This window comes from Xyrauchen texanus, chromosome 17 (genome assembly GCF_025860055.1).
Source record: "Xyrauchen texanus isolate HMW12.3.18 chromosome 17, RBS_HiC_50CHRs, whole genome shotgun sequence".
In the NCBI taxonomy this organism is placed as follows: Eukaryota; Metazoa; Chordata; class Actinopteri; order Cypriniformes; family Catostomidae; genus Xyrauchen; species Xyrauchen texanus.
The window spans coordinates 36,996,046-37,020,795 of NC_068292.1; the positions used below are offsets into that span (position 1 = coordinate 36,996,046).

A 24,750-nucleotide genomic window follows, 5' to 3' on the forward strand; every position below is an offset into this window, starting at 1 on the left:
CTGACTTTAGAGGCTCGAAGGGGGGTCTCTGAAGGCCCGAAAGGACCATGGAGATATCTCATGAGGGGAACAGGCATGGCCTGGGAGGGTTCAGCCTCCGGGCACCTCTAAGGATCCTGATGATCAGGTCGTGCTTCTCTAAGGACTTGCCATGCACTGCATTTTGGTGAGCCGATATGGCAGCTACATAGACCTTCAAAGTGGAGGGGGACATCTCTACGGGTCTTCAGATCGGGAAGAACACCAATTCGCGAACAAGCGCTACTTTTGGGCGTAAAGCTGTCTGGTAGAGGGAGCTCTGGCTTGGTAGATCGTGTCTACGACAGCAGGTGGTTGGCCATATGGATCTACCGCAGCCTGTCCAAGGGCCAGACATGGAGGTTACAGAGGTCTGGCTGCAGATGCCAGAGGGTGCCCCTTTGCTGAACCGCTCTCAAATCAGCTGGACCACCTGTGGCTCTCGCTGAGCATGCCCTGTCACGACAGTGCGTCCGCTGCTGTGTTGAGGCTGCCCAGGATATGATTGCGGTGCAGCATAATGAGTCGCTGCTGACTCCAAAGGAGGAGATGGCGGGCGAGTTGTGACATGTGATGAGAGCTTACGCCGCCTTGGCGATTTATGTACGCCACCGTCGTGGTGCTGTCTGAACGGATCAAGACGTACTTGCCCTGGATCAGTGGGAGAGACCTACAGAATTACAGAAGAATTACAGAAGAATTACAGCCAACAACTCTAGGCAGTTGATGTGCCAACGTAGGCACAACGTCGAGTGAGCGACAGATGGGGAAGAAGGAAAGCTGGATTAGATATATTAAAAAAATATATTTATATACCTGTAATATGACACGCCAAGGCTTATTGACAAATGATGGCGTAAGAACTGATTGTATACCCTTCCTGATTTCAGAAAATGCTATTTGTACTAGCTCGTCCGCGCTTAAGAAATATGTGGTTTGAATTTGATCTAAGTTAGAATGTACATCAGGATAGAACTATTAATTTACGTGCCAGTGTAAAGTCATGACTGGATGAAGAACACTGCATTTCCTCATAGCTGCTCTTTGTGAGCTTGATTTATTATTTATTTATTGTGATTTATTTATCACAATGGCAAAGAGAAAGTATGGGGTCCATAACCCAAGCTTCCTTTGTATTTTATCACCCAGACTTATATAGGTGATGTGACTTTGCGTCAAAACTGAGAGAAAGGTTCTCAGCAGTGGTCTGTTGTTGATACTTCACTGCTACCTGAATCGGGTGCACCGATTTTAGTGTGCATCAGGAAAAAGAAGTTTTGATTTCAAGGTACTTTGTTGCTACAATGAATACTCTTGAGGAAGAACTAGAGTTTGTGAGTTAGTGGCATCAAATCATAGAGATATTCAGAGTTTAATTTGAAGCATTTATTTGAACTGTACAGTATGTTACACTTTGAGTGGTGGTGGCGTAGTGGGCTTAAGCACATAACTGTTAATCATAAGGTCGCTGGTTTGATCCCCACGGCCACCACCATTGTGTCCTTGAGCAAGGCACTTAACTCCAGGTTGCTCCGGGGGGATTGTTCCTGTAATAAGTGCACTGTAAGTCGCTTTGGATAAAAGCGCCTGCCAAATGCATAAATGTAAATGTAAATATAAATGTAAATGTTTAGAGTCCAGAAAATGGCTCAGCAGCAACCACCTACTTCCATGATGCACTGCGATAGTTGGTCTTCCTATACTCTCAAACTACTTAGTTATTGTGATATATCTGAATACTTTGCAATATGCATTAAATATACAATGTGAAAACGCATGCAATTAATAAAAATGTTTAACACAAAAAAAATCTTAATCTTTATTAATAATTTTATTAATTTCACATTTGTTTATTACATTTTATTCAGCTCCTAGTGAGTGCTGAACACTGGTTGGAGTTGGGTGGAACCTTTGCAATGTGTCCAGGGTCATTATTACTCTGATGCACACACCACAAACAAACACACAATAGTGATTCCATGTCAATGATCAAGTAATGAATATTCTTTTAAAATAATGTTTTATCTCTGTTGGTCCTCACAATGCAAGTGAATGGTTACCAGAGCATTGAAGGACCTAAAGGCAGTATAAAAGTAATCCATAAGACTCCAGTGGTTAAATCCATATTTTCTGATATGATATGATAGGTGTGGGTGATAAACAGATCAATATTTAAGTCTTTTTTTAACTGTAAATCTACTTTCACTTCCACATTCTGGTGTGGAAGTGACTCACATTCAGCCACCTTCTGGTAGGGGCTGGTCAAAGGTGAAGATTGATAGTGGAAAAGGACTTAAATATTGATCCATTTCTCACCCACAACTGTCATATTGGTTCAGAAGATATGGATTTAACCACTGGAGTCATATGGATTACTTTATGTCCTTTATGTCAATTATATCTTTTATGTCAATTTTGTACCTTCAAAGCTCTGGTCATCCTTAAATTGCATTTTAAGGACTAACAGAGCTGAGATGTTCTTCTAAAACTCTTAATTTGTGTTCAGCAGAAAAAAGAAAGTCATACACATTTGGGATGGCATGGGGGTGAGTAAATGATAAGAGCATTTTTATTTTTAGGGGAAATATCTCTTTGAGGGGTTTATTTTGCGATAATGACCAGCAGTCAATTGCAGTACTTTATTGCAATTTTTACATGGCTACTTGCCAAATATTGTATCCAAGAGATGGAGAGGAGGAACTATTTTATTATGTCAGAAGAAAGTGACTGCAGAGTGATATGAAAGATATTAAACTAGTATGGCTATTTAAAGAATCAGTTGCTTGGGAAAACGCTAAATTTAACACTTTAGAATCATTTTAAGAAAATATCTTAACACAGAATTCCGTAATTGACCAGAGAGCTGTGTGAGAATATTGTATAAGGTTTTCTTGGTGTATGCAGCACTTTAAGCAAGGTTTGCCATCTTTCTAAGCTACATGATTGACAGTTATGTCAAAGCCACGACTTCTACTGTATGTGAACATGTAGTTGCCATGGCAATTTAGATGAATACAACAGATGGCACACATGGGCCTTTCATAACCGGTACAATGTACAGTATAATGCCATTAGTTATTCAATACAAACAGCATTAAAGAACCCTGCAACTTCACTAAACTCTATATGCAGCAGTTCTTCAGATCCTTTGTTCAACGAAGCTAATAAACTCCAATCATAGATCTGTTCCTCTAGACTAGACCCTCATTAGTCTAATACCTGTCTTTAGACTATTTATAAACCATTCCTGTAAAAAAGAAATTCTTAGAAGTTTTAATGACTTGGCAAATTGGGGCGAGACAAGCTTTTGCATTATAATTACAATGTGGCTGCCAAATGGGTCATTGTTGCTCACAATATGAAGCATTGACTGGAGAATTCAAGAAAAGCTTACAATCAATTGCTTGAAAACACATTCATATCAGCTGCTTGTCAAATTAGTATTTGTTTTCCTGTCATGAATTTTAATTAGGTCGTTACATATGCTTGTATGAATGGCCAATCGGTGATCCAAGAGTGCTGATATTCAGGGATATTTCACTTTGCTTGTTTGTTTCACTCTGCTTGTTTGTGTTTACATACTGATATGCAATGCTTGGTCCAGCTTTGTCTTAGTTTGGAACTATTTTCATTAGCAGAGCAAAAAAAGATATAAAATAACTGACCATATTGTGTCTAAAATGTTACTGGCAATGCACCTCTGAAAACCCCAACCCTTTTATGTCAGGACCGATCTGGCTCACAAAATCATCTTATTGCATTTCTAATAAGAAGAAAATTATGCTAGAAATTGATCTGGGACATTGCTTTCTTTTTATGTTCATACTTTTTATTTTAGTTTCACATGTGTCGTTTTCTGAAAGTGAACTCATTGGACAAATAGTTCTTGAAAAAGTATAGAACATTTGGAAAATGCCATTCAGCCGAATTGTTTCATCTACAGAACAGTGTATCGCTAATTTAAGTTTGTGTAAAAAAAAAGTATATAGGCCTAACAAATATATATATGAGAGAGAGAGAGAGAGAGAGAGAGAGAGAGAGAGAGAGAGAGAGAGAGAGAGAGAGAGAGAGAGAGAGAGAGAGAGAGAGAGAGAGAGAGAGAGAACATTGCCAAATTTCTGATTGACTTTTGGTTGCTTTCAAAGTTCTGTTTGTACATTTCTTTAATAAAGTGTTAACATATAGCACTAAGGGACTTTCTGCTGCATGGTGCACAAGGATGAATTTGTATGAATCAACCCTGCTCCTGTAAATCGTAATTTGTTTTGTTGATGTTGCACAATAGACAGATAACATGAATAACACTCTGTACCTTAAGTACATGAAAAAAACATTTTCTTTTTTAAATAGATTTATATTTATATTTTGTGGGAGTCATGCAGGTAATTTCTTTCTCCCAATCCACATGTCTTACATCTCGTATATATCTTTTTACAGTGCTGCAATAGTTTTTTGTTTGTCATTGCTTTTTAAACAATTTTTGCCATGAAAATAACCTTTGGTGCTTACATGGCATTCCATCCATCCAGCCATCCAAATTCCTGTGTTCCTTAAATGAGTTTACACACATAGTTTCACTGGTAAAAATATCAATACCCTTTGCTACCCTACAAAGGCCATATAGTTTTAATGATAAACTTAAAAGAAGACATAAACACACACACACACATGACGGACATGTCCGTAAACAATCTCTCTCTCCCGCACGACACCCTGCAGTCGACCTTTCTACCTCGGAGGCTTGATTAGCCTAATACAGGACCGGGTGTGTAAGATCACGACCCGGCCCGCCCTGCCACGCTAACGTTGAAACTGAGAAAAATGGCTTGATTTATTTAGATGTGGATTTTGTTGTCACTGCATTTTCACACAATGGTTTCTCTGAATTTCAGATTACGAGACAAACTCGTCTGTCACCGGACAAATCATAAGAGACCTGTTTCAGTCAGAACTCAATTTTGCGTTTTGCATTTGTAGGGTAGTATATTGCTTATTACATTTCTGTCAAACAGAAAGAATTGTCATCATTTAATATCATATATTTACTTTTAAGTAATTCTCATCTGTGTCAAATTTTAGGATCTTAAACTAATATGTTATTGATCTCTCCATCTAATATATTTCTTTTTCACTTCATCCTTATTTTCCTCCTTGATATTAATTGTCTCCACTCCATCCTTGCATTTGTGGGGACTGTAATTTGTATTTGTAATTTGATTTAAGGCTGTAATTCTAATTTATCTAAAAGTGTATTGTGTTATTTTGTTTCTTAATTAATGGTAGCATACTACCTCCATAACTTCAAGTCAAGTCACATTTATTGTATAGCACTTTTCACTACAGCCGTTGTTTCAAAGCAGCTATACATTAAATTATGCCATAAGAGAAAATTAATTAATATAATGTGAATATTAGTTATGTTTAGAACTATTAGTGGTTAAAATTAGTAAACCAATTAAGTGCATATGATTATGTTTATCAGTTTATTTATTTAAATATATTTTTAATATGGTGAAAAAGTGTCAAATATAGTTTTATTGGGTCTTATGATCTTGACAATTACGCCATATTATGCCAATTAAAGATATTAAATTAGAAGTCTGAGTGACCCCTCCCTCATCCCAAATGTCCACCTATGATATACCTTAGCCCACCTTAGCAAAGCTGTCAGAAGCCGGGCCTGTTCAATACAATTTAGTTTTTGTAGAGTTTGTTTATATGTTCCAATACCAAAACCTATAACATATTTCCTTTCATTACAGGAAGTATGTCTAAATTGACTCAAGGTGGAAATGTTCTCGCATTAGAAAATCATTAAAATAGAGGTCAGCTTACAAAATGCCCTTTTCATCTGTTAATAATGCATAACTGTTATTGTTTCATTAGCTTTTACTCTTGTGTAGTAGTTTCCATTTTTATTTTTGACAATATACGATTTAAAGGGTTAGATCATGCAAAAATGTTAATTCTGACATCATATACTCACTCTCATGTCACTCCAAGCCAGTATTATTTTCAATGCAACACGAAAGTAGAAGAATTTCAGCAAATAACATCTAAAATGTCTGTCTTCATAACACAGAGCTATCATATGGATTCAGAAGACTTTTAATATAGCATAAACTTTTATTATGCTTTTTTTTTGTCCTTTTTGAAGCTTGTGAGTGTAAATCATCATCAATTTCCATTGTATATAAAAACTGCTTGGAAATTCTGCTACATATCTTTTTGTGTATTCAACAGAAGAAAAAAATCATCAAATGTTGTTTCGGCTATCCTTATGAGGACTCTCCACAGACATAATGATTTTTATACTTCTATCCCCTCACCCTACCCCTAAAATTAACCCTCACAAAAAACTTTCTGCATTTTCAAAAAAAAACATAGTTTTTATGTATTTTTAAGCTATTTGAATTATGAGGACACTAGAAATGTCCCGTTAAACCACATTTATAGCATAATACCCTTGTAATTACCAGTTTGTAGTCGAAACAATTTGTCCTCGTAAACCACCCAAACCCCACACAATGCATCATTCATAACACAAAGTTTATTTCTAAACAGTCTTTTACATTGTCAATTAAAACTACCAAAAAAATACTTCAAGTTCAAAAGTCTTCTTCATGGACAGCTGTCAGAGAAGGAGCTTCACATTAAAGAATACACCAGGCCCCAAAGGAACAATAGAAAATCAAGGCTGGTTTATTATTAACATGCAAAATACAATCATGCATCTGACCCTGCATCTGCAAAAAAACAGATCTGTATAGAGAGAGAAAGGTTTTCATGTCCACTGATATACTGTATCTAAATCAAGTAGCTATTCATTCTCTATAATCCAAAATGGATTGTCATATAATTTACAATATAAGAACGATACGAAATTTAGTAAAATCTCAGTAAACCTTTATATAAAACAAAAAAATTATATTCCATGTATTTATTCAACTAATCCCAGTCATCATGCGCAAATCACTCAGCACGTTTACATGCACTTTAAAAGTTTGGTTTCAGTTGGACTAAAACTGTATTTGTCTTTTTAAAATGCCATGGAAATGCTTTAGTCGGGCTGAAACATACCAGGTCAGTTTTTGAGAAGTCGGATATACATCCTTCCAGCATGTATAGATGTTAATCAGACCACAACTGGCCTCGGTGTTGTGCGTATGCTCCGAAAGAGAGAGGTGACTTGTATTTAACACTTCCCACGCACTGTCATATGTACTTGGACAGACGGATGAAGACTATAGCTCAACTATGCAAAAACCTGCAGTATCTTGATAATTAAATGTGCACGTAAATGTACTGACTTTGACTGTTTAATAGTTTTTGCTCTCTTCATACATAATCGTAAGTCTGTACATGTACGCATGTACATAATAGGACCGATAGCATTGCAACACCTATGCAAGCCTCACAGGCTACGCATGCAAACAAAACAAAGTAGAACAGATTAGTTGTAAAATTCACAGAAACATGCTAGTTTTCTTTGTGAGCAAAGGCTCGCGTTGGGTTCAACAGTTCAGTGACCAAATGTCCTGGAAGACTCGTACTCGCTGGGGCACTTTGGCTTGATCCCCTTGCTGTTGTAATAGTCCACCACCTGGTTTGGGACCTCGGCTAAGACACTTTTCGCCAAAGCAGCAGGAGAAGCCTGTAATATTGTGCCAAAAGAAAAACAACAGTGAATAAAAACTTTGAGGGGCTATTTATATATTTTGCCATATGGGGCTTGTGCTAATGATGTGTGAAGAAACTGTACTTGCCGAATCGCATGCAAAAATTCGAAATTTTACTCTGAGCTGTAGGGAAATCAAGTTAAAAGTGCAGAGATGAGATAAACCCCTCCTACCGCTTTTGGCCAATTAGATAATGGAGATTCTCAGATAAGGATGCATGGGCAAAGGAGATGGCTGATTATTTATTGTTTGTCAGGGGTTATCAATGCAAAATTTGTCTGGAAAGAAAACAAGTCTTGGCACATCTCCCTAGAGCAGTGGTTCCCAACCCTGTTACTGGAGGATCCCCAATGCTGCATATCTCCCTTTTCTGACACACCCAATTCAGGTTTTGGAGTCTCCACTAATGAGTGGATAAATTGAATCAGGTGTGTTTTGATTAAGGAATATCCAAAATGTGTTGTGTTGGGCGGCCTCCAGGAACAGGGTTGGGAACCACAGCCCTAGAGTATCCCAATAAACTGAATTGTCACTTTGGTCTGTAAGGGCACTGTGTCCAGTCAATAGTGTATACAGTGTACTGATCCCTAAACCACAAGATCATAAACACTACCTTCTTCAGACAACCTCTCGTTTGCATTTTAAAAAACACCAGCCCTCTATACCGGCGAAGAAGCTGGGTTCACCACACTCTAGCTGACCCTGTCAAGAGCCAACGTGTCTCCCTACATTCTTTGGTTGGTTTTCCACCAGGGACCATCAGTAGATGTGATAATTAATGGAGCATTCAAGCTAAAGGTTATTTGATTACTGTGAGTCTGGGTGGGAAATGTTAGGGAGGGAGATCAGGAGGGAAGCAGGGAGTAATTAACCAGCAGAGACTCTCCTTTGCGGTACTTCCAACATAATAAAATGCCGTATGGAAACCTCTGCATAGTTATGCACTGATTAAAGGGCAATATCTACAGTCTAGAGAGTTCAGCTGCATATGTAATCATTTTAACTTCCAATTTGAAGTAGAGGGAGCTCAGCCATGGGCAATGAAAAGCTCCACCAAGCCCTGAAACATTAGGTACTTACTGTAGAAGTGAAAAGAAATCATTAACACACTTCATGTTAGTGATACACTTGTGTTTTGGACCACCCTCATAATTCAAATAATCAGTAATAATAGACTATGACATCACAATTATTATTTTATTATTTTTTGGTATTTGTGAATACACTACCAAACAAAAAAGTTTGGACACACTTAATAATTCTTTATTATTCATTATTTTCCACATTTTAGAATGTTAGAAAAGTCATTACAATTATAAAATAACACAAATGGAAGTTTTAGAATTATGTAATGACCAAAATAAATGTGAAACAAATCAAATCTATCGTATATTTTAGCTTGTTGGATTCTTTACCTTCACTATCCAGTTAAACTTGCCCTAAAAAAATAAAAAAATGAAATCAATCAATCATTTAATTAATAAATAATGTGGTAACACTTTACAATAAGGTTCCATTTGTTAACATTAGTTAACATAAACTAACAATTAACAATACTTTTTTGTTAGTTCATGATATCTAATGCATTAACTAATATTAACAAATGGAACCTTATTTCTGGTGGATATCTTATTAGTGTTACCAATATTGTTAGTTTTGTAAAGAAATTAATATGTATGCACAATTAAAATTTGTCATCAACGTATTGTATTTCAAGCATTTAAGCATGAGCTTTTTTAAAATGAGAAACAAGAGAGACATGAGAAACTAATTCAGTCAAGTGTGTCCAAACTTTTGACTGATAATGTACTTACTGTATATTCAACTTTTTTCATCTTCAATAACATCAAAAATTATTATTTGAACCCCTTACAATGGGTTGCACTGGGTTCTGTGACCCCAATTAGAACTTTGTTGTTAGCAACAGTATTTAAAGGAATATTCCAGGTTCAATTCAAGTTAAGCTCAACCAACAGCATTTGTGTTATAATGTTGATTACCACAAAAATCAATTTAGACTTGTACCTTCTTTTCTTTAAAAAAGAAAAAAATCTAAGTTTCAGTGAGGCTCTTACAAACACATTACATTAATTCTTCTGTCTAAACTAATGGATTAATTGAGCTTTAAAGTTGTTTAAATTGTCATTACAGGGTTTCCTGTTGGGGTTCTGCCCTTAGTTTTGTGTTTTTTTCCCTTTGTTGTAGAGCCCTGACATGTACGTGTTCCATGTCTGTTCTATGTCTTGTGTCTGGATTCAGCCACTTCGGCTGGTTTGGTTTATTTAACCCAGACACTTGTGTTCCCTATCAAAAAGCTACACTTTGATGCTGTGCTGATTTAGCGCTTCGGGAACATCTTTAGGTGTGACCAGCTGTGAATATGTGTGCAACACATCAATGAAATTGACAAAAATGTATAGCCTCTGCTGATGACATCATTGGATGCACCTGTAGCAGGGCTTTAAATAGATGCGTCACAGGTGCATCATCAGGTATTTTGTCTTCAGATCATTCTGTGTGTGTTGTGCTTCTTGACTGTCAGAACTTTCTACTTTCCTCTGTTAGGAGTTAGAATTGTTAGGCAGTGTGCAGAAACCTTTCTCTTTTCTATAAATAAAATAAATAAGAAAAACAATGACTGATAAACAAAGCAAGCAGTGTGTGTTCCCATGTTTACGCTATATGGCTGAAACGGACACACACCAGTTTTGTTTTGTGTGTTTGGGGGAAGAGCATGCTGCTCTTGCGTTGGGGTGGGGCGGGTGCAAGAAGTGCAATCTGTTTACAGTAAAAATGCTTCGCACTCATCTCGCTTACTTCCAAGAGCCAGTGCCCACTCTTTCATCATGAGGCTCTCTCATAGATCTGGCTGTGGAGCGAGAGACGGGTCCGTCCCTATCGCTCACTCTCTCCCCAGATCCAGCTGATCCTTCTCGTAAGCCTGAAGCACGCTTCAGCACCTCTTTGGTTCGCGAGGGGGACGCTGAACCTCTGAACATTCCGTGCACAATAATAAAGTGGCTGAGGAATTACTCAAGACAGTTAGACTGGCCACGTGAACAAGAGACCCCAAAACGCTCCAAACTAGAAGACAGATTTCTGTCTGGTGGCCAAAAAAAAAAAAAAGGAACGCTATATCAGTCCCTTCCTTTCTTTGATGACCTCCATGACGAGCTCTCTCGTTCATGAAGGAAACCTTATACTTCCTGTGTCTTCATGCCCTCCGTCGACATATTCGACTATCGTGGGTGCCGAGGCACGGGGGTATTCAGTGATGCCGCCGGTAGAAAAGACACTTGCGGGTTATCTCTCGCCTGGTTCGGCATCATCACTAAAGAGACCCACTCTCCCCACAAAGCCGTGCAGGACTACCTCCACGCTTGTGAGGAAGGCTTATTAGGCAGCAGGTCAGGCTGGTGCTGCCCTGCACACTATGGTAGTGATACAGGCATATCAGGCTGATCTGCTGAAGGACCTAAGTGTGGGCACCACAGCTGATGAAGAGGCTTTCTCTGAGCTTCGTTGAGCCATGGATCTGTCTCTCCGCGCGACCAAGCAGACGGCTCGCACCATTGGCCGGTCTATGTCTGCTTTTGTTAGCATGAATAAACGCTTATGGCTCAACTTGTCGGGCATCAGAGACAAGGACAAAATTTTCCTACTCGATGCCCTGGTTTCGCCTTCTGGCTTATTTGGTGAATGAATGCTATGAATGTAGTTATCACTAGGTTCCAGGTGGCAAAGGGTCACGAGGAAGCCTTCGGGCAATTCCTTCCTCGCCACACCCTTCGTACCCTTTCTATGTGGTTCAGACCCCAGTTCCTCACTTTGGGTCCCACTCTAGGTGCATTTTGCTGTCGCAAATTGCTAACGACAGACGTCTCCCTGAAGGGCTGGGGTGTCTGGGGTGTGGTCTTAAGTGGTCGTCCAACTCAAGGGGAATGGTAGGGTCATCAGCTCGATTGGCACATCAACTTCCATGAGTTGATGGCTGTATTTCTGGCTCTGAAATACTTCCTATGAGGCGCGCGGTCAAGCTTCGCAAGTAGGTATCAGATCTTACTCTACCAGAGGGGTCGCCTTTTCTAAAGCCTTGGCTAGAGGTGTCCCTCTGCAGCATGTTTGTGATGCATCAGGCTGGTCCTCTCCGTACACATTCATAAGATTTTATAGTTTGGATGTTCATGCCACTCCGGGCTCTTGTGTCCTTTAGTCAACATCACAAGCTCATGTCTGAGACCTCTCAGGCTCTTGTGAGCACAACTACACAACCGTAAGGGGTACGGACATCCACAGTGCGGCGGCATGGGTATTCCCGTTCCCAAAGCGCTAAATCAGCGCAGCTCCAAAGTGTAGCTTTTTGATAGGGAACGTCTCTGGTTACTTAACTGTAACCCCTGTTCCCTGATAAAAGCAGAACGAGATGTTGCACTTTATTGCCGCACTGCAGCCCCAGGACTGCTCTTCAGAGAAAATACTTGACGATGCACCTGTGACGCATCTATTTAAAGCCCCGCTACAGGTGCATCCAATGATGTCATCAGCAGAGGCTATAAATTTAATTGACGTGCTGCACACATATTCATAGCTGGTCACACCTAAAGATGTTCCCGAAATGATAAATCAGCACAGCATCTCGTTCCGCTTTTATCAGGGAACAGGGGTTACTGTTAAGTAACCCGAGACTTTTTTTCTTGTGTTATGCGAATGCACTTAGTTTTGTATTTTCTTATTTCCTTGTGTCTCGTTTGCCTTGTTTCCTGTTTGATTATTAGTTTCACTTGCCTTCCTCGTTTCCCTCCTGATTTCTCTCCCTTGATGATCTCCCTTTGTGCTTTGTCTGGTGCCAGTTCGCTGTGGGATGTTGCTTGTGTTTACGTCACCTGTTAGGTCTCTGTCGGTCGTATTCCTGTCCAGTTGGATTTCTGTTGGTTCCCCATTCCAGCCCTGTCCATCACTGTGTTGTTGCCCTTGGCTGTGTTTGTTTTTCCTCTTCGGGGTAGTTTTGTTTGTTTTTGTTATATTTTTGTTAAATAAATGTGCTAATCGCTACTCTGCATTTGAGTCCTTCCTCAACCAAACCAGACATTTAAGGCATTATGTTGTTATGGTAACAAAGTTTTAAAATTTGGCAATAACTTTACATAGAAAAAGTTAGTGATTTTATCACACTAAAATCTTGTTAACATGCATGTTTACATCTTGTTACTATACTTTAAAAACACTGAGTATATTGAGTTTACGGATTAGCGCCATTCACTTCTATTGTAGGTGCCAAACTGTAGACCTGATTTTTTTTTTTAAAGAAAAGGGACAAGTCACAATTAATTTTATTTACTTTAATCAACATAATATCACAAATGCTGTCGATTGAGCTTAACTTGTATCGCACCTATTATGTTCAATTAACAAAATTAAGCCATAATTTGAATATCTTAGTGTTGCTAACTTGTGCACTCACCAAAACTTTTATATATCCACATTTAACATATGCATTGAATGCAACCAATGAAACTCACATGTTTGAAGTTACGGAATGGAACAAACTGTACGATGTCACGCAGCACTGGTTCCCCTTTAGGCGAACGTAGGATTCCGTCATCACCATCTAGCATCTCCATGTCAGTGAAATCTGCATTTCCCACACCAACGATTATGACAGACATAGGCAGGTGAGAGGCACGGACGATGGCCTCTCTAGTGTCCGCCATATCTGTGATGACACCGTCCGTCAAGATGAGCAGGATGAAGTATTGCTGCATCAAGGCAAGAAAGGACAATTTGAGCAAGATAAATTTAAAGAACTCACCCCAAATTTAACATTCTGTCAGATGTTAGGAAAATGTTAGCCCTAGCTAACTGAGAGTGTCAGTCTGCCTAACACCTCCTGTGGGTGAGTAAATGATTACAGAGTTTTCATTTTTGGGTGAATTATCGCTTTAAAAGGGGACGAGAGAGGCATAGAAACATCACTCACCATGGCCTCTTTGGTGTGCATTTCCTCTGAGGCAAAGTTGGCCACTTTCTGGATGATAGGGGCAATGTTTGTGGGACCGTACAACTGAATCTTGGGAAGGCAATTCTGATAGGCCTCTACCACACCCTGGATACCTGCAAATTTAAGTGTTAGCAAATGTTGTCACATACTGTACTACTCATCAACAAGATCTGCAAAACTGGATGATAATTACTCCACTCAAATGTGTTAAACAAAGTTAATTATGTACAGTAAATGAATGAGACTGAAATAATACTAATCTAGGTTTAAGTTTAGTAATGGGGCAAGAGTAAGGGTTATAATAATTTAGGGTTTGAGTTGCAGATTAGGGTTAGGGTTTAAGTTAGGGTTAGGTTATGGTGAAAGTGAATCACACACCCCCATGTTGTTTTATACCTGTATGATTTAACACAAAGATATTTGAAAGAATGCTGAAAGTAAATGATGATTTTTACTGCCATGCTCCAAAAAAAAAAAAAAAAAAGCACTATTAAAGAAGTCTATATGATGTGTGTATGACTTCTATATGACTTCAAAGCCATACCTGGGAGGAACAGACCTATATTTAAGAAACATTATTCACAGAAGCGGCATCTTTAATTTGACAGGAATGACAACGAGTCTGTGAGGGATAGACTTACAGTCTCTTCAATGTGTTTTATTATTGTTTAAAGGGTTTTGGATTGTTCCACTGATGAAACTTTGAGAAATTTCAGTATACAACCAACTCCAGAGTTATTGAAAATAAGATGTGATCTAGGAGTTTTACAGCGTTATATAGTGCATGCTATTGAAAAGACTGCAAGTTTATCCCTCATATGCCTTGCGCATAGTGAAATATGCCAAGCAAAGATGTGTCACAACAGGTTTGACATCAGTGATGCCGAATGCCATTTTGGACTATGTTTTATAATGCAGAATTGCAAATTAGGTTTTAGTGCTATTATGGAAGGAAAGATTTTCAGTGAAAAATGACTGGAAAATCGGTCTGTTCATCACATACGTATGGGCAAGTATGTAGAACATCAGCTCAGAGATCTATAAATTTGTCCTTTCTATGCAGGACACAAAGTCATACTGGTTTGGTAAAGTGTGAGAGTGAGTAAATGACAGTATATCAATTTTTGTTTGAAATGTCCCTTTAATAATTAAGTTTCTTTACACCAGCAAATTTACATGTAAAGGAGTAGAATGAGTGTCAGTGAAGGCTTAATCCTAGCAATGAAGCTGCAGCAGTAATGCTTTTTACTGACTCAGTGGGCATGATCTCATAAGGTCAGCCTGTCTCTCCTCACCATATCTCCAACTGTTTCATTTAATTAAATCCTGTGAGCTTGAGAACGCACGAATACGCACAAACAGGAGCTGAAAGGTGAAAGCATGCTGTGCTGTGCAGTAGCAGAATTAAGATGAGGAGGACTTTGAAACGGGAGGTCAATGGAAGTAATTGTTTGAGTGGCTTCCCTACAAAGAGGAATCAAAGAGACGCTCTGAATGCTTTAAACTCTAACATACTCTTAAACCCTGACACACAAACCCTACTCTCACCGATGAGACACTTTCAAACACACTGAGCTCTCTGCATAAAGGATGGGCCATGCTGAAGATTTTAAAGGAATGCTCTGGGGGACCTGGATCGCTCTGTGGGTAAAGATGATGACTACAACCCCTGGAATCGTGAGTTCAAATCCAGGGCATGCTGAGTGACTCCAGCCAGGTCTCCTAAGCAACCAAATTAGCCTGGTTGCTATGGAGGGTAGAGTCACCTGAACTAACCTCCTCGTGGTTGCTATAATGTGGTTGCTCTCGGTGGGGCACGTGGTGAGTTGTGCATGGATGCTGTGGAGAATAGAGTAAAGCCTCCACATGCGCTATGTCTCCGTGGTAACATGTTCAACAAGCCACGTGATAAGATGTGCGAGTTGACGGTCTCAGATGCGGAGGCAACTGAGATTCATCCTCCGCCACCCGGATTGAGGCAAGTCACTACGCCACCACGAGGACTTGGGAATTGGGAAGAGTGCGTTGGGCATTCCAAATTGTGGAGAAAAAGGGGAGAAAAAAAAAGGAATGCTCTGGGTTCAAAACCGGTTAAGCTCTATTGACAACATCTGTGACATGCTTTTCATTACCACAGACTATAATTTTGACTTGTCCCACAGTTTGTAAACATAAAATAAAAATTGTGTTTAAAGTAATGCACTTGTAATGAAAGTCTTTGGGACAAGGTATTTTGGGCTGTATTTCCCAAAAGCATTGTAAGCCAAGTAGATCGTAGAAACCATTGGCGCCAAACGCAGCCCTGGAGGGTTTAAAACAAGTTTAACTATTGACAGTATTTGTGGCATGCCGTTGATTTAACACAGACACTAATTTTGATAATAAAGATAATAATTTTCACTATGTAAAAATGTCCCTTCCAGGTATCTTTGAACGTTTCATAAGGTTTGCTTGCTTTTTAAGGTCATGAAATATTGCAATATTAGATATAACTTTGCACAAAAGTTATTAAGCACTTTTCTCTCAGGAATGAATGTTAATACATGTAATGTTTAAGCTTTGTTGCAATACTTTTCAAAAGTATATGTATTCAAACATTTAATGTCTTGCCCTGTGTACATCCATTGTAAAATACTTACTGTACTACAAAGTAAGGCTTACTGTGTTTTTCGCATATTTTAAAAAACCGTGACAAGCCTCAAACGTTTTCTGTGGTAATCAACATTATGCCAAAAATCTTTTTAATAAAGCTTAACCTGTATTGAACATGGAATATACCTTTTAAAAGGCGTAAATTAAACTACTGCAATGTCCTAATGTCATACTGTAGCACCTCCAACATATTCATACATTATCAATCACATTTGGCCAATTTTTCACTGTTGCTGTGAGAATGTCTCACCATGTGTTGAGATTGAGCCCCTGTCTCTGCCTGTGATATCAGCACAATAAATGAGACTACATCACCCTCCACAAATAGAAAGCTGTAAAGGTTGTTAGATCTGATATCACGTAGGGCGTTCCACCTATGGATTCCTACCAACAAAGCATTTGACGAAAGAAAAGTGCTTTGATCTGACAGCTATTGACACAGTCATTGACAGGTGAACCATTCCCACAAACCCCCAGAGAAAACAACATACACCTCAGAGTGTCTGTAATCAGTTAAATGAGCTTTCTGCCTTCACACCTAGGCTACTTAAGGCCTACAGTAATTGTATTGGACAAGAAATTCTCCTTTTATCTCAAAGCCACAGGCTTAAACAAGTGCAAAGTTCTGAAGTGTTACAGTAAGAAGTTTTAGAAGTGACTAGGTAATATATCAATATTTTAGTCATGCATAGGTTAAAGTAATAAAGTGAATATTTGTGTATTATTATAATATGAATATAATGAACATTTATATTTGTTCACTTTAACTTCACTATGTTTTAAAAAGAATATACTTTTACTCCAATACATTTATCTAGACCCTTTCATTTATTTTGCGACTGAACACTGCAAAAAAAAAAAAAAAAAAGCAGATTCTATTTTCACCCTGGTGCAAAAAATAGTATATGCTATTTACACCACAGTGCAAATAGTGGCAGATAATATTTGCACCCCAAACCTGGTGCAAATAATGGCCGGTACTAACTGCACCCTGGTGCAAATAGTGTTAGATCCTATTTCAACCCATATTTAAAAACTAACATACAATATGGGCATCACTGCAGTGAGTTTATTTGGAGTCCCACAGACACACTACATTAACCCCTTCCACTAACTCTAACCCCAACCTTACCTTAGAAAAAATAATCTTGGTTTAACTACAGTAACCATGGTTTCACCATGGTACTTTTTGTAAATTTACAGTCACCACAAAATTAACCACGGTTACTATATTACCACCATATTACAGTATTTATTGCATTAAAACAATGGTTTCTGCCAAAAAAAAAACATGGTTACTATAATATTAGTAATACAGTGATGCAATCTACACACAAGCGATGCCGAGCCATGGGAACGAGTGTGATTGACAGACCCTACCTCTGGATCAAACCCTTCTCTGCTCTCCTCGACATTCACCATGACCAAATCACTGTGATGAAATCAACATTTATATAATTATTTTAATAAACGTTGTATTAAAGGAAATATTAAGAGCTGAAACAAGAAATCGTATGGGGAAAAAGTGTGGGACAAAAAGCGGATTTGAACCGCTTTCGCTAGGATAACAGCACACATTCACGCACTTCACGTTTTGGCACCCCACGCCACTGCAGCCAGATCTACTGTTCAAGTCTCTCAGCTACTCTGGAGCACAGTTCATAAGTGTAATATTTAGCAGTTCATAAGTCAATAAAATGCATTGCCAATTGCATTTAACCAGGGTACCATGTGTACGAATCAATAATGTCCAAATGCACTCATGAATATGTCTAGCAATAACATTTGCAAAACTAATTTAACCTGAAACCAATATCTTAAAGCTGTGTTGATTCCCCTTGTACTATGTAAAGCGCTTTGAGTGCCTAGAAAAGTGCTATTTAAATGTAAGGAATTATTATTCTTATTATTATTATCAATTTCTTTATAAGTATATTTTTTAAGAGCTTCTTTACCTTTTACTTGAGTCGATTTTCATAAAGGTATTTTAACTTTTTCATAAGTACGATGACTGGATACAACACTAGGGTCATGATATGATAATATTGAAATTTGTAATTCTACAAACATTGCAATGCAATGTTTATTGTATTTAGATTCAAAACTGAAATATTGCAACGTTTTTCTCACTTCAATCTTAGAGTCTCGAGTCACGATACATGTATTTTAATATAGCACTCCCTCATATTTATTGTATCGTGATAAAAAAAAACGTGATACATTTCAATCTTTTTAATTACTTCTCAATTGTAAAACTTTGGTCATGATAATATTGCAGTCCTTTCCATGTGTTGTAATTCAAACGTGATATTGTGATATGTGACTAACTTTTCAATCATTGAAATTGGGATTCTGTCTTGTTTATTGTTATTCAAAACGCATATATTGTGATCTTTTACGCACTTCTCTATCATAAAGCTTTGGTCATAAAATTATAATATTGTGAACTTTATGTTTATTGCGATTCACAAAAACTGATATAATGTGAACTCTTACTCGCTTCTCAGTAATAAAACATGGCTCATGATACGATAATATTGTGATTCTTTGCTTAGTGTTATGCTATTCAAAAATGTGATACACTGCGATCTTTTAATGGTTTCTTATTCATCTTTATTGGACTTGGTGTTGAACTTCCTGCTTCACCTAATCATAGAGCCATAGAAATAGTGTGGAGAGCATTGGCACATCAGTGTCAGCCCCCGCAGAGGAGCAACTTTGTAAAAGTTGCCGAAGGACTGACTTTGAAAGAGCGAGGAGACTACAAATCGGCCCCTTTCCTTGAAAGTAAACAGGCTCTCTTGATACCTCTCCCGGGCATGTCTACAAGAGGTTGTCAATAGTTAGACAAGTAATGATTGTTTCTGATTGTACACCAACACCATTCATACTATTCAAGCATTCTCTGTTTCTAGTCCATGTCCAGGTTTGTTGGAAACTTATTTGTGCTGAATTTTTCACACACTGCCAGGGCGTTAAGGTGCGCTATCTGTTTGGGAGACTGGCTGGCATGTGTCCTGGTGGGGCTTTAAGCCATGAGCTATTCCTGGGAGAGACAGGCCAGGCAGGCTGATCAAACCTTGAGTGGTCTATGCCCATCCTGGGCGCCAACCCGGTGTGTCTGCACTGATAGAGGTGGTACAGAAATAGCAAGGGAAATCAAGTGACACCAATGCATAGCAAAGTGAGAGCAATGATCAATTCATCCTATTCATTGCTGGAGAAAGAGATGATACAGGGTTTCTGCAGGTTTCAACAATTTAAATTTAAGACATTAAATGTAAGACCTTTTTAAGACCATTATGAATGCAATTTAAGACCTATTCCACGTCCTTACTGGCAAACAAATTATGAAAGATATGAAGGAAAATTGGAGTCCCAGAATTGCTTGCAAAGTAAATTAATTTATTCACATTCAACATAAACATCCAGCTGAACATGACTACACAGAACTGTGTGTACGCAAGTGTAGTGTGTGTGTCTGTGTGTTTGTGTGTGTGTCTGTGTGTGTTTGTATACATAAGAACTATGCTAAATTAATCTGAGCTCTCCTCCTCAATGTTCTTGAGCTCAGCTAACTTTTCCTTGCAGCCTCTCCTCAGAGCATTTGACTTTGTTGAGCTGAGCCATCCGACTGCCAGCCTTGCCCTCAGCCTCTTCTGCAAACTTGTCTGTGTCTCTGGTCTGACATTCAGAAACCTCTTAGATGGTTTTCCAATTCTTTTTTAGTACCTCTAGGTTATACTCTGTAGCCTTTCTCTTCTGGCCCTGTGCATCAGACTCCTGCTTCCTTTCTCTTTTGATCGAGGTGGACATGGTACCTGGACTTGGCTGATGCCACAGAAGTCAGAGTGTAGAGTGAAGAGTGATATAATCACACACAAGCCTGTGTGCAACAACAGTGTCCTCCTGCAAGTCTACACTTCCTTGTTCACAGAAAAGCCTCTCTCCACAGACGCCTCACTAAATTAAGCAGCTTCTGACAGAAAGCTCAAATTTGATATATGATAACCACATTCATATACAACTGAAATGCACATGGTGCTTTAAGTTAATTCAAATAATACCATGGTACTACTATGGTATTTCACTATATGACTACCTTATTTTTAAACCACAGTATTAACACAGTGCTCCAAGGTAATGGTACATGTCCAAAAAACATGGTAATGCCATGTGTTTTTGAGTCGTTTACAAGCTGCACATGTTTTTATATAACTGGCAAACGATATGATGGTAGGTTTGGTTTCCATTGATGTAGATTCACTGCAACCAGCATTATCTTTATTTTCCGTGTTTTAAAATATTCTGTGAGCGTGTTGGCAAATGGGAGCGCACACCAAATGATTCAGCAGCGCACGTGTAAGTCATTCAAGTTGAATCACGAACCGATTCAGACCGATTTGCTATAACCTGTGACCAATTAATTCATTGTAAAGAACCGACTCAGATGATCATTTCATTTGTGAGTCAGACATCTTTAGTTCTGATTTGAAATTGGCTATAGTAAACAGTGGTGTAATGTATGATGAAGCGGTGTAGCTTTTTGTCAAAGCAATGCACTACTTCATCAAATATATAGTTATGCAACTGAAAAGCTACTTAGTTTAAAAAAGAGCTAATAAGAAATGTATTTAAGCTAATAGCTTCGCTATTTGTAGTGAAGCTACTGCCCATCACTGTATGTAGGACAGTGGCAATAGCAGGTTCCTCGCATGGTTCTAGCTGAGCTAGAGCTAGCAGGGAACATGGTTTAAACAGCTCACCTATGTCTTCATTGCTTTTTTTTATTAGTATTTGTGCTTTAGCAGATACAGGCTTTAGCAGTTTGTGGCCCGAAAGCCTATCGTGATCTGCAGCTACTCAGGACTAAGAATATGGGATAAGTGACATTAAGCATCAAGAAATTACAGTTTTATTTTGCTAAGGAGATGTTTGTTTAGTCTCTTCTTGAAGGCCTGAACATTCTTTGAGGTGATTTCACCTACTACAGTAGAGGGGAGGCAGTTCCAAGTTGTTACAGCCGAATGAAGAAAGCTCCTTCCCAAGCATTTGGTGTTAGACTTGGGGAGTTTTAGGGCATGACTTGGTGCGTGCTCTTCGAGTGGTTCGACAAGCGAGATCTGGTGGGGGTAGCAAAGCTTTGAGATCCTCTGGACAGTTCTCAGTGTGCATTTTGAAAAGCACAGTTGTTGCTGCAACAGTTCTACGATGGCTGAGCTGACTGATTGCATATTTCCTTAGGGCAGTGTCCTCATCCTCCCCAATGATTTTCAGTGCCTTTTTCTGGATGTTGTCAAGCTGCCCAAGGGTGGTCTGTGATGCGTTCATCCAGGCAAGGCATGAGTACTCCAAGGTACTCCTGACTTGTGCCTTGTAGACATTGGCCCTACCTTTGACATCAAGCTTGTTATGACTGATATTTTGCTACCATGTGTAAAGTCCAGAGCACCTCCACTTTTAATCTTGGCTTAGATCCAAACGCTGTCTGGAGGTCACTTAATGGAGTTGCAGGAGTTAACGTTGTTAGTGCAGAATGGGTCGCACTTGGGCTGGACTTTGGTGATACTACCGACGTGAATACAGAACAATATTGGGTGATGGCAGATGCTGGTGGTTTTTTATGGTGGATTTATGTTTTTCTGACTTCACATGTGACTAATGCCTTTATACACAAAGTTCCCAATTTAAGTGTTTTCTTGCACAAGGTGCAGCGGACTTTAAAATTCGTTATTCTCAACAGGCTTCAACCAACCACTAAATGCACTGTTCTCGAGCCAGATCTCGTTGAACTTGCACTTACCCATAATAGATGAAAGTAACGAAACAATTTTAGCTTATTACTTCTAGAAGTAGCTATTTTTTTGATAGGAGGAGGGGCCATGTTAGCCCACACACCACATCGCAGGATATAGCAAACCCTGTGATAGGAAAACTAAGGTGAGAATCTGCCACCAAAGGCCAAAAGGCACAAACTAAAAACAATGTTCAGCGACTTTTAAGCTTAATTAACCCAAGGAGAATTGTATTACAAGATAATGTAATACATAGTTTTCTCGGCAGAGATTTCTCCCCCAAAAAATTATTATAAATTAAATGACTTTACTTTCCTATCTAAATCTCTATTCGAAGCACTCATTGTTCACTTATATCATCTTAATTGTATCATGAAAATAGTCCTTTATAGAAAACAAAGTTTCAAAGAGGTTGTGATGAGGAGGAGGGTGGGGCCAGGAAGTGAGTGCACAAGGCGGGCCCCGCCCTCCTCCGCGTCACAGAGATAATTTCATACATTTTTAATCATTTTATTATTTCTCCAAGAGAAGTTTTTTTATTTTATAATTTTTATTTTTATATTGCATGAAGTCATAAAGTAATTATTTCAGAATTTTTTATGTTATTTAGACAATAACATTAATTTTAATGTTTCGGGTTTCTGACATAAAAAAAACAAACAAGTTGTTTTCTCCAGCTTTTTTTCAATTCATGCCCTTTTTGGACTGGGGAGGTAGTTTTAAGTTTTTAATGTTGCAGTATGTTTTCATAGTGCAATTAATGATTTTATCTCAAGAGATCAAGAAAAATTGTATTTCCTTAAACAGAGTACACTGAAGTTAGTCTGCCCTGAGAGCATGGTTAAAAAATAAAACAAATCTGCAAATCAACAGATGATGAAAAGTGAGGGTTACAAAATTACAATAAAATATGTAAATGTGTATCTTACAACATTTAGTCCTGAAACTGAGTAGTATTCTAGTTTTGGCAAGAAGTATTGACACTATGCGACCAGACTTGTATGATACAATATTTTCACCATGCCTTAAAACATCTGGTTTTGTGCTGACAGGTTCCTGTTCTCTAAGTCCAAAATTACTAATTAATGGAGAGGGGGAGGATGCTACAGCCACGTCACCCCAGCTTCCCTACTTTACACATTTCCCTAAGGCTGTGTATTTTATAGCTGCATTAAACTTTAATGTGTCCACCACTGCCAATACTGCAGTTCTGTAATTCAGCTATGCACATATTGATCTCCTGTAAATGAGATAAGAATGTTAAACTGAAGGGCTCTTTGACTTTGCAAGTGTTATTTGGAGGTATAGAGCCGTTCGAGCCACATTAGGCAAGGGTCACCTGGGGAAGGTAATGCATTTGGGGACTGATGTAGATATTTGGTCTCTCACGAATTTTACGAGGTGGCTAAATCTTATGATGTTGTTCTATTTTGTTCGTTTGAATTATTACGAATTGATCACGTGCAAATGCCTGTATGTGTAATGCGGAAGTGAAAGTTCTGCATGTGAGGTGTTGAGCACATGCTTATTACTGTTATATCCCAACCCAAACCCCTTATCTAAACCTAACCATACAGTAGAGTGTGTAAGCATGATAGGAAGCATAAAGAGTTTATTGTGCGTGACAGTAGCGAGTAATTGTCGCGTTTTAGAAGGAAACGATGGCGAGTGACGTGACTGGCTGTTGTAACAGTCATTTGAATTCATACGACACGTAGACAAATCGTACGAATACTTATGATTTCACAGTGAGAGTGTGTTAGTTCATACCTGCACATTCAGGGTTGTCTTCGTTGAAGTTTACAGCAAAGTCATGTGAAACCTGAAAAGTAAAGAAAATAAATAGTTAACCTCATTTACACAGTCCTGAATTGTGGCACCATTAATGTACTCTTCAAAGAAATAGAATAAATAAGATCATATACAGCATCCAAAATGTACTTTTTGTCATACCTGCCAATGGAAATTCAAATTAAGGGCTATGAAATAATATTTATTTAGTTTGTGAATAATATTTATGAGTATATTAAGTAATTTGTGCATTAATATATCCCCCACACTATGACAAAAGTATTAAGCTATTTTTTCCATTGTATATTTGTGGCAAAGAGGAAACAATTATAGTGTCACTCAAATGATCATATACAATACAGGACGTGCAACAGTCACTGTGCTTTTCACTTTCTTATTCCTTTGATTGATTCACTAACGTCACTTACATCAGATAGAAAACAACTAGGGTCAGACTATACTTTCTACATTGTGATTTTAAATCTTGTATTTTGTTGCATCCTCTAAGAATGCCAAATACTTCCATCTGGCGCTTAGCAAGTTTACATTTTGGAGCTTGAATATCAATTTTTCTATAGCAGTAAAATCACTTTCATAAAACTTCAGACTTCAGTGCACACTGTACATCATAAACAAGATTTACAATGCCAGTGCCTTAGTGCTTTAACTTCAAATTAACCAACATTAATAACAGTCTGTTTGGAGTAGGGGCTGGATTTAAATCTTCTAATAACCAAAAACTGTTAGAAATAAATACAAAAAGCCCTCAACTCAGCACAAAGGCTCATTCTCTGTAAGAGGACAATGAGCCTGCTCA

At 38.4% G+C, this 24,750-nt stretch overlaps 1 protein-coding gene across 2 annotated transcripts in view; it reads right to left on the minus strand.

Annotated features, from left to right (window-relative positions):
• Positions 1-6,701: 6,701 nt before the first annotated feature.
• Positions 6,702-24,750, minus strand: part of LOC127657911 (copine-4-like) — a 114,207-nt gene continuing 96,158 nt past the window's right edge. For both annotated transcript variants that reach the window (XM_052146894.1, XM_052146893.1), the window contains 4 exons: positions 23,913-23,964; positions 13,675-13,808; positions 13,217-13,453; positions 6,702-7,672 (listed from right to left, as the gene is read on the minus strand). In XM_052146894.1, coding sequence (XP_052002854.1) covers positions 7,541-7,672; positions 13,217-13,453; positions 13,675-13,808; positions 23,913-23,964 — 555 coding nt within the window. In that variant the 3' untranslated portion in view covers positions 6,702-7,540. The remainder of the gene's footprint in view (positions 7,673-13,216; positions 13,454-13,674; positions 13,809-23,912; positions 23,965-24,750) is intronic.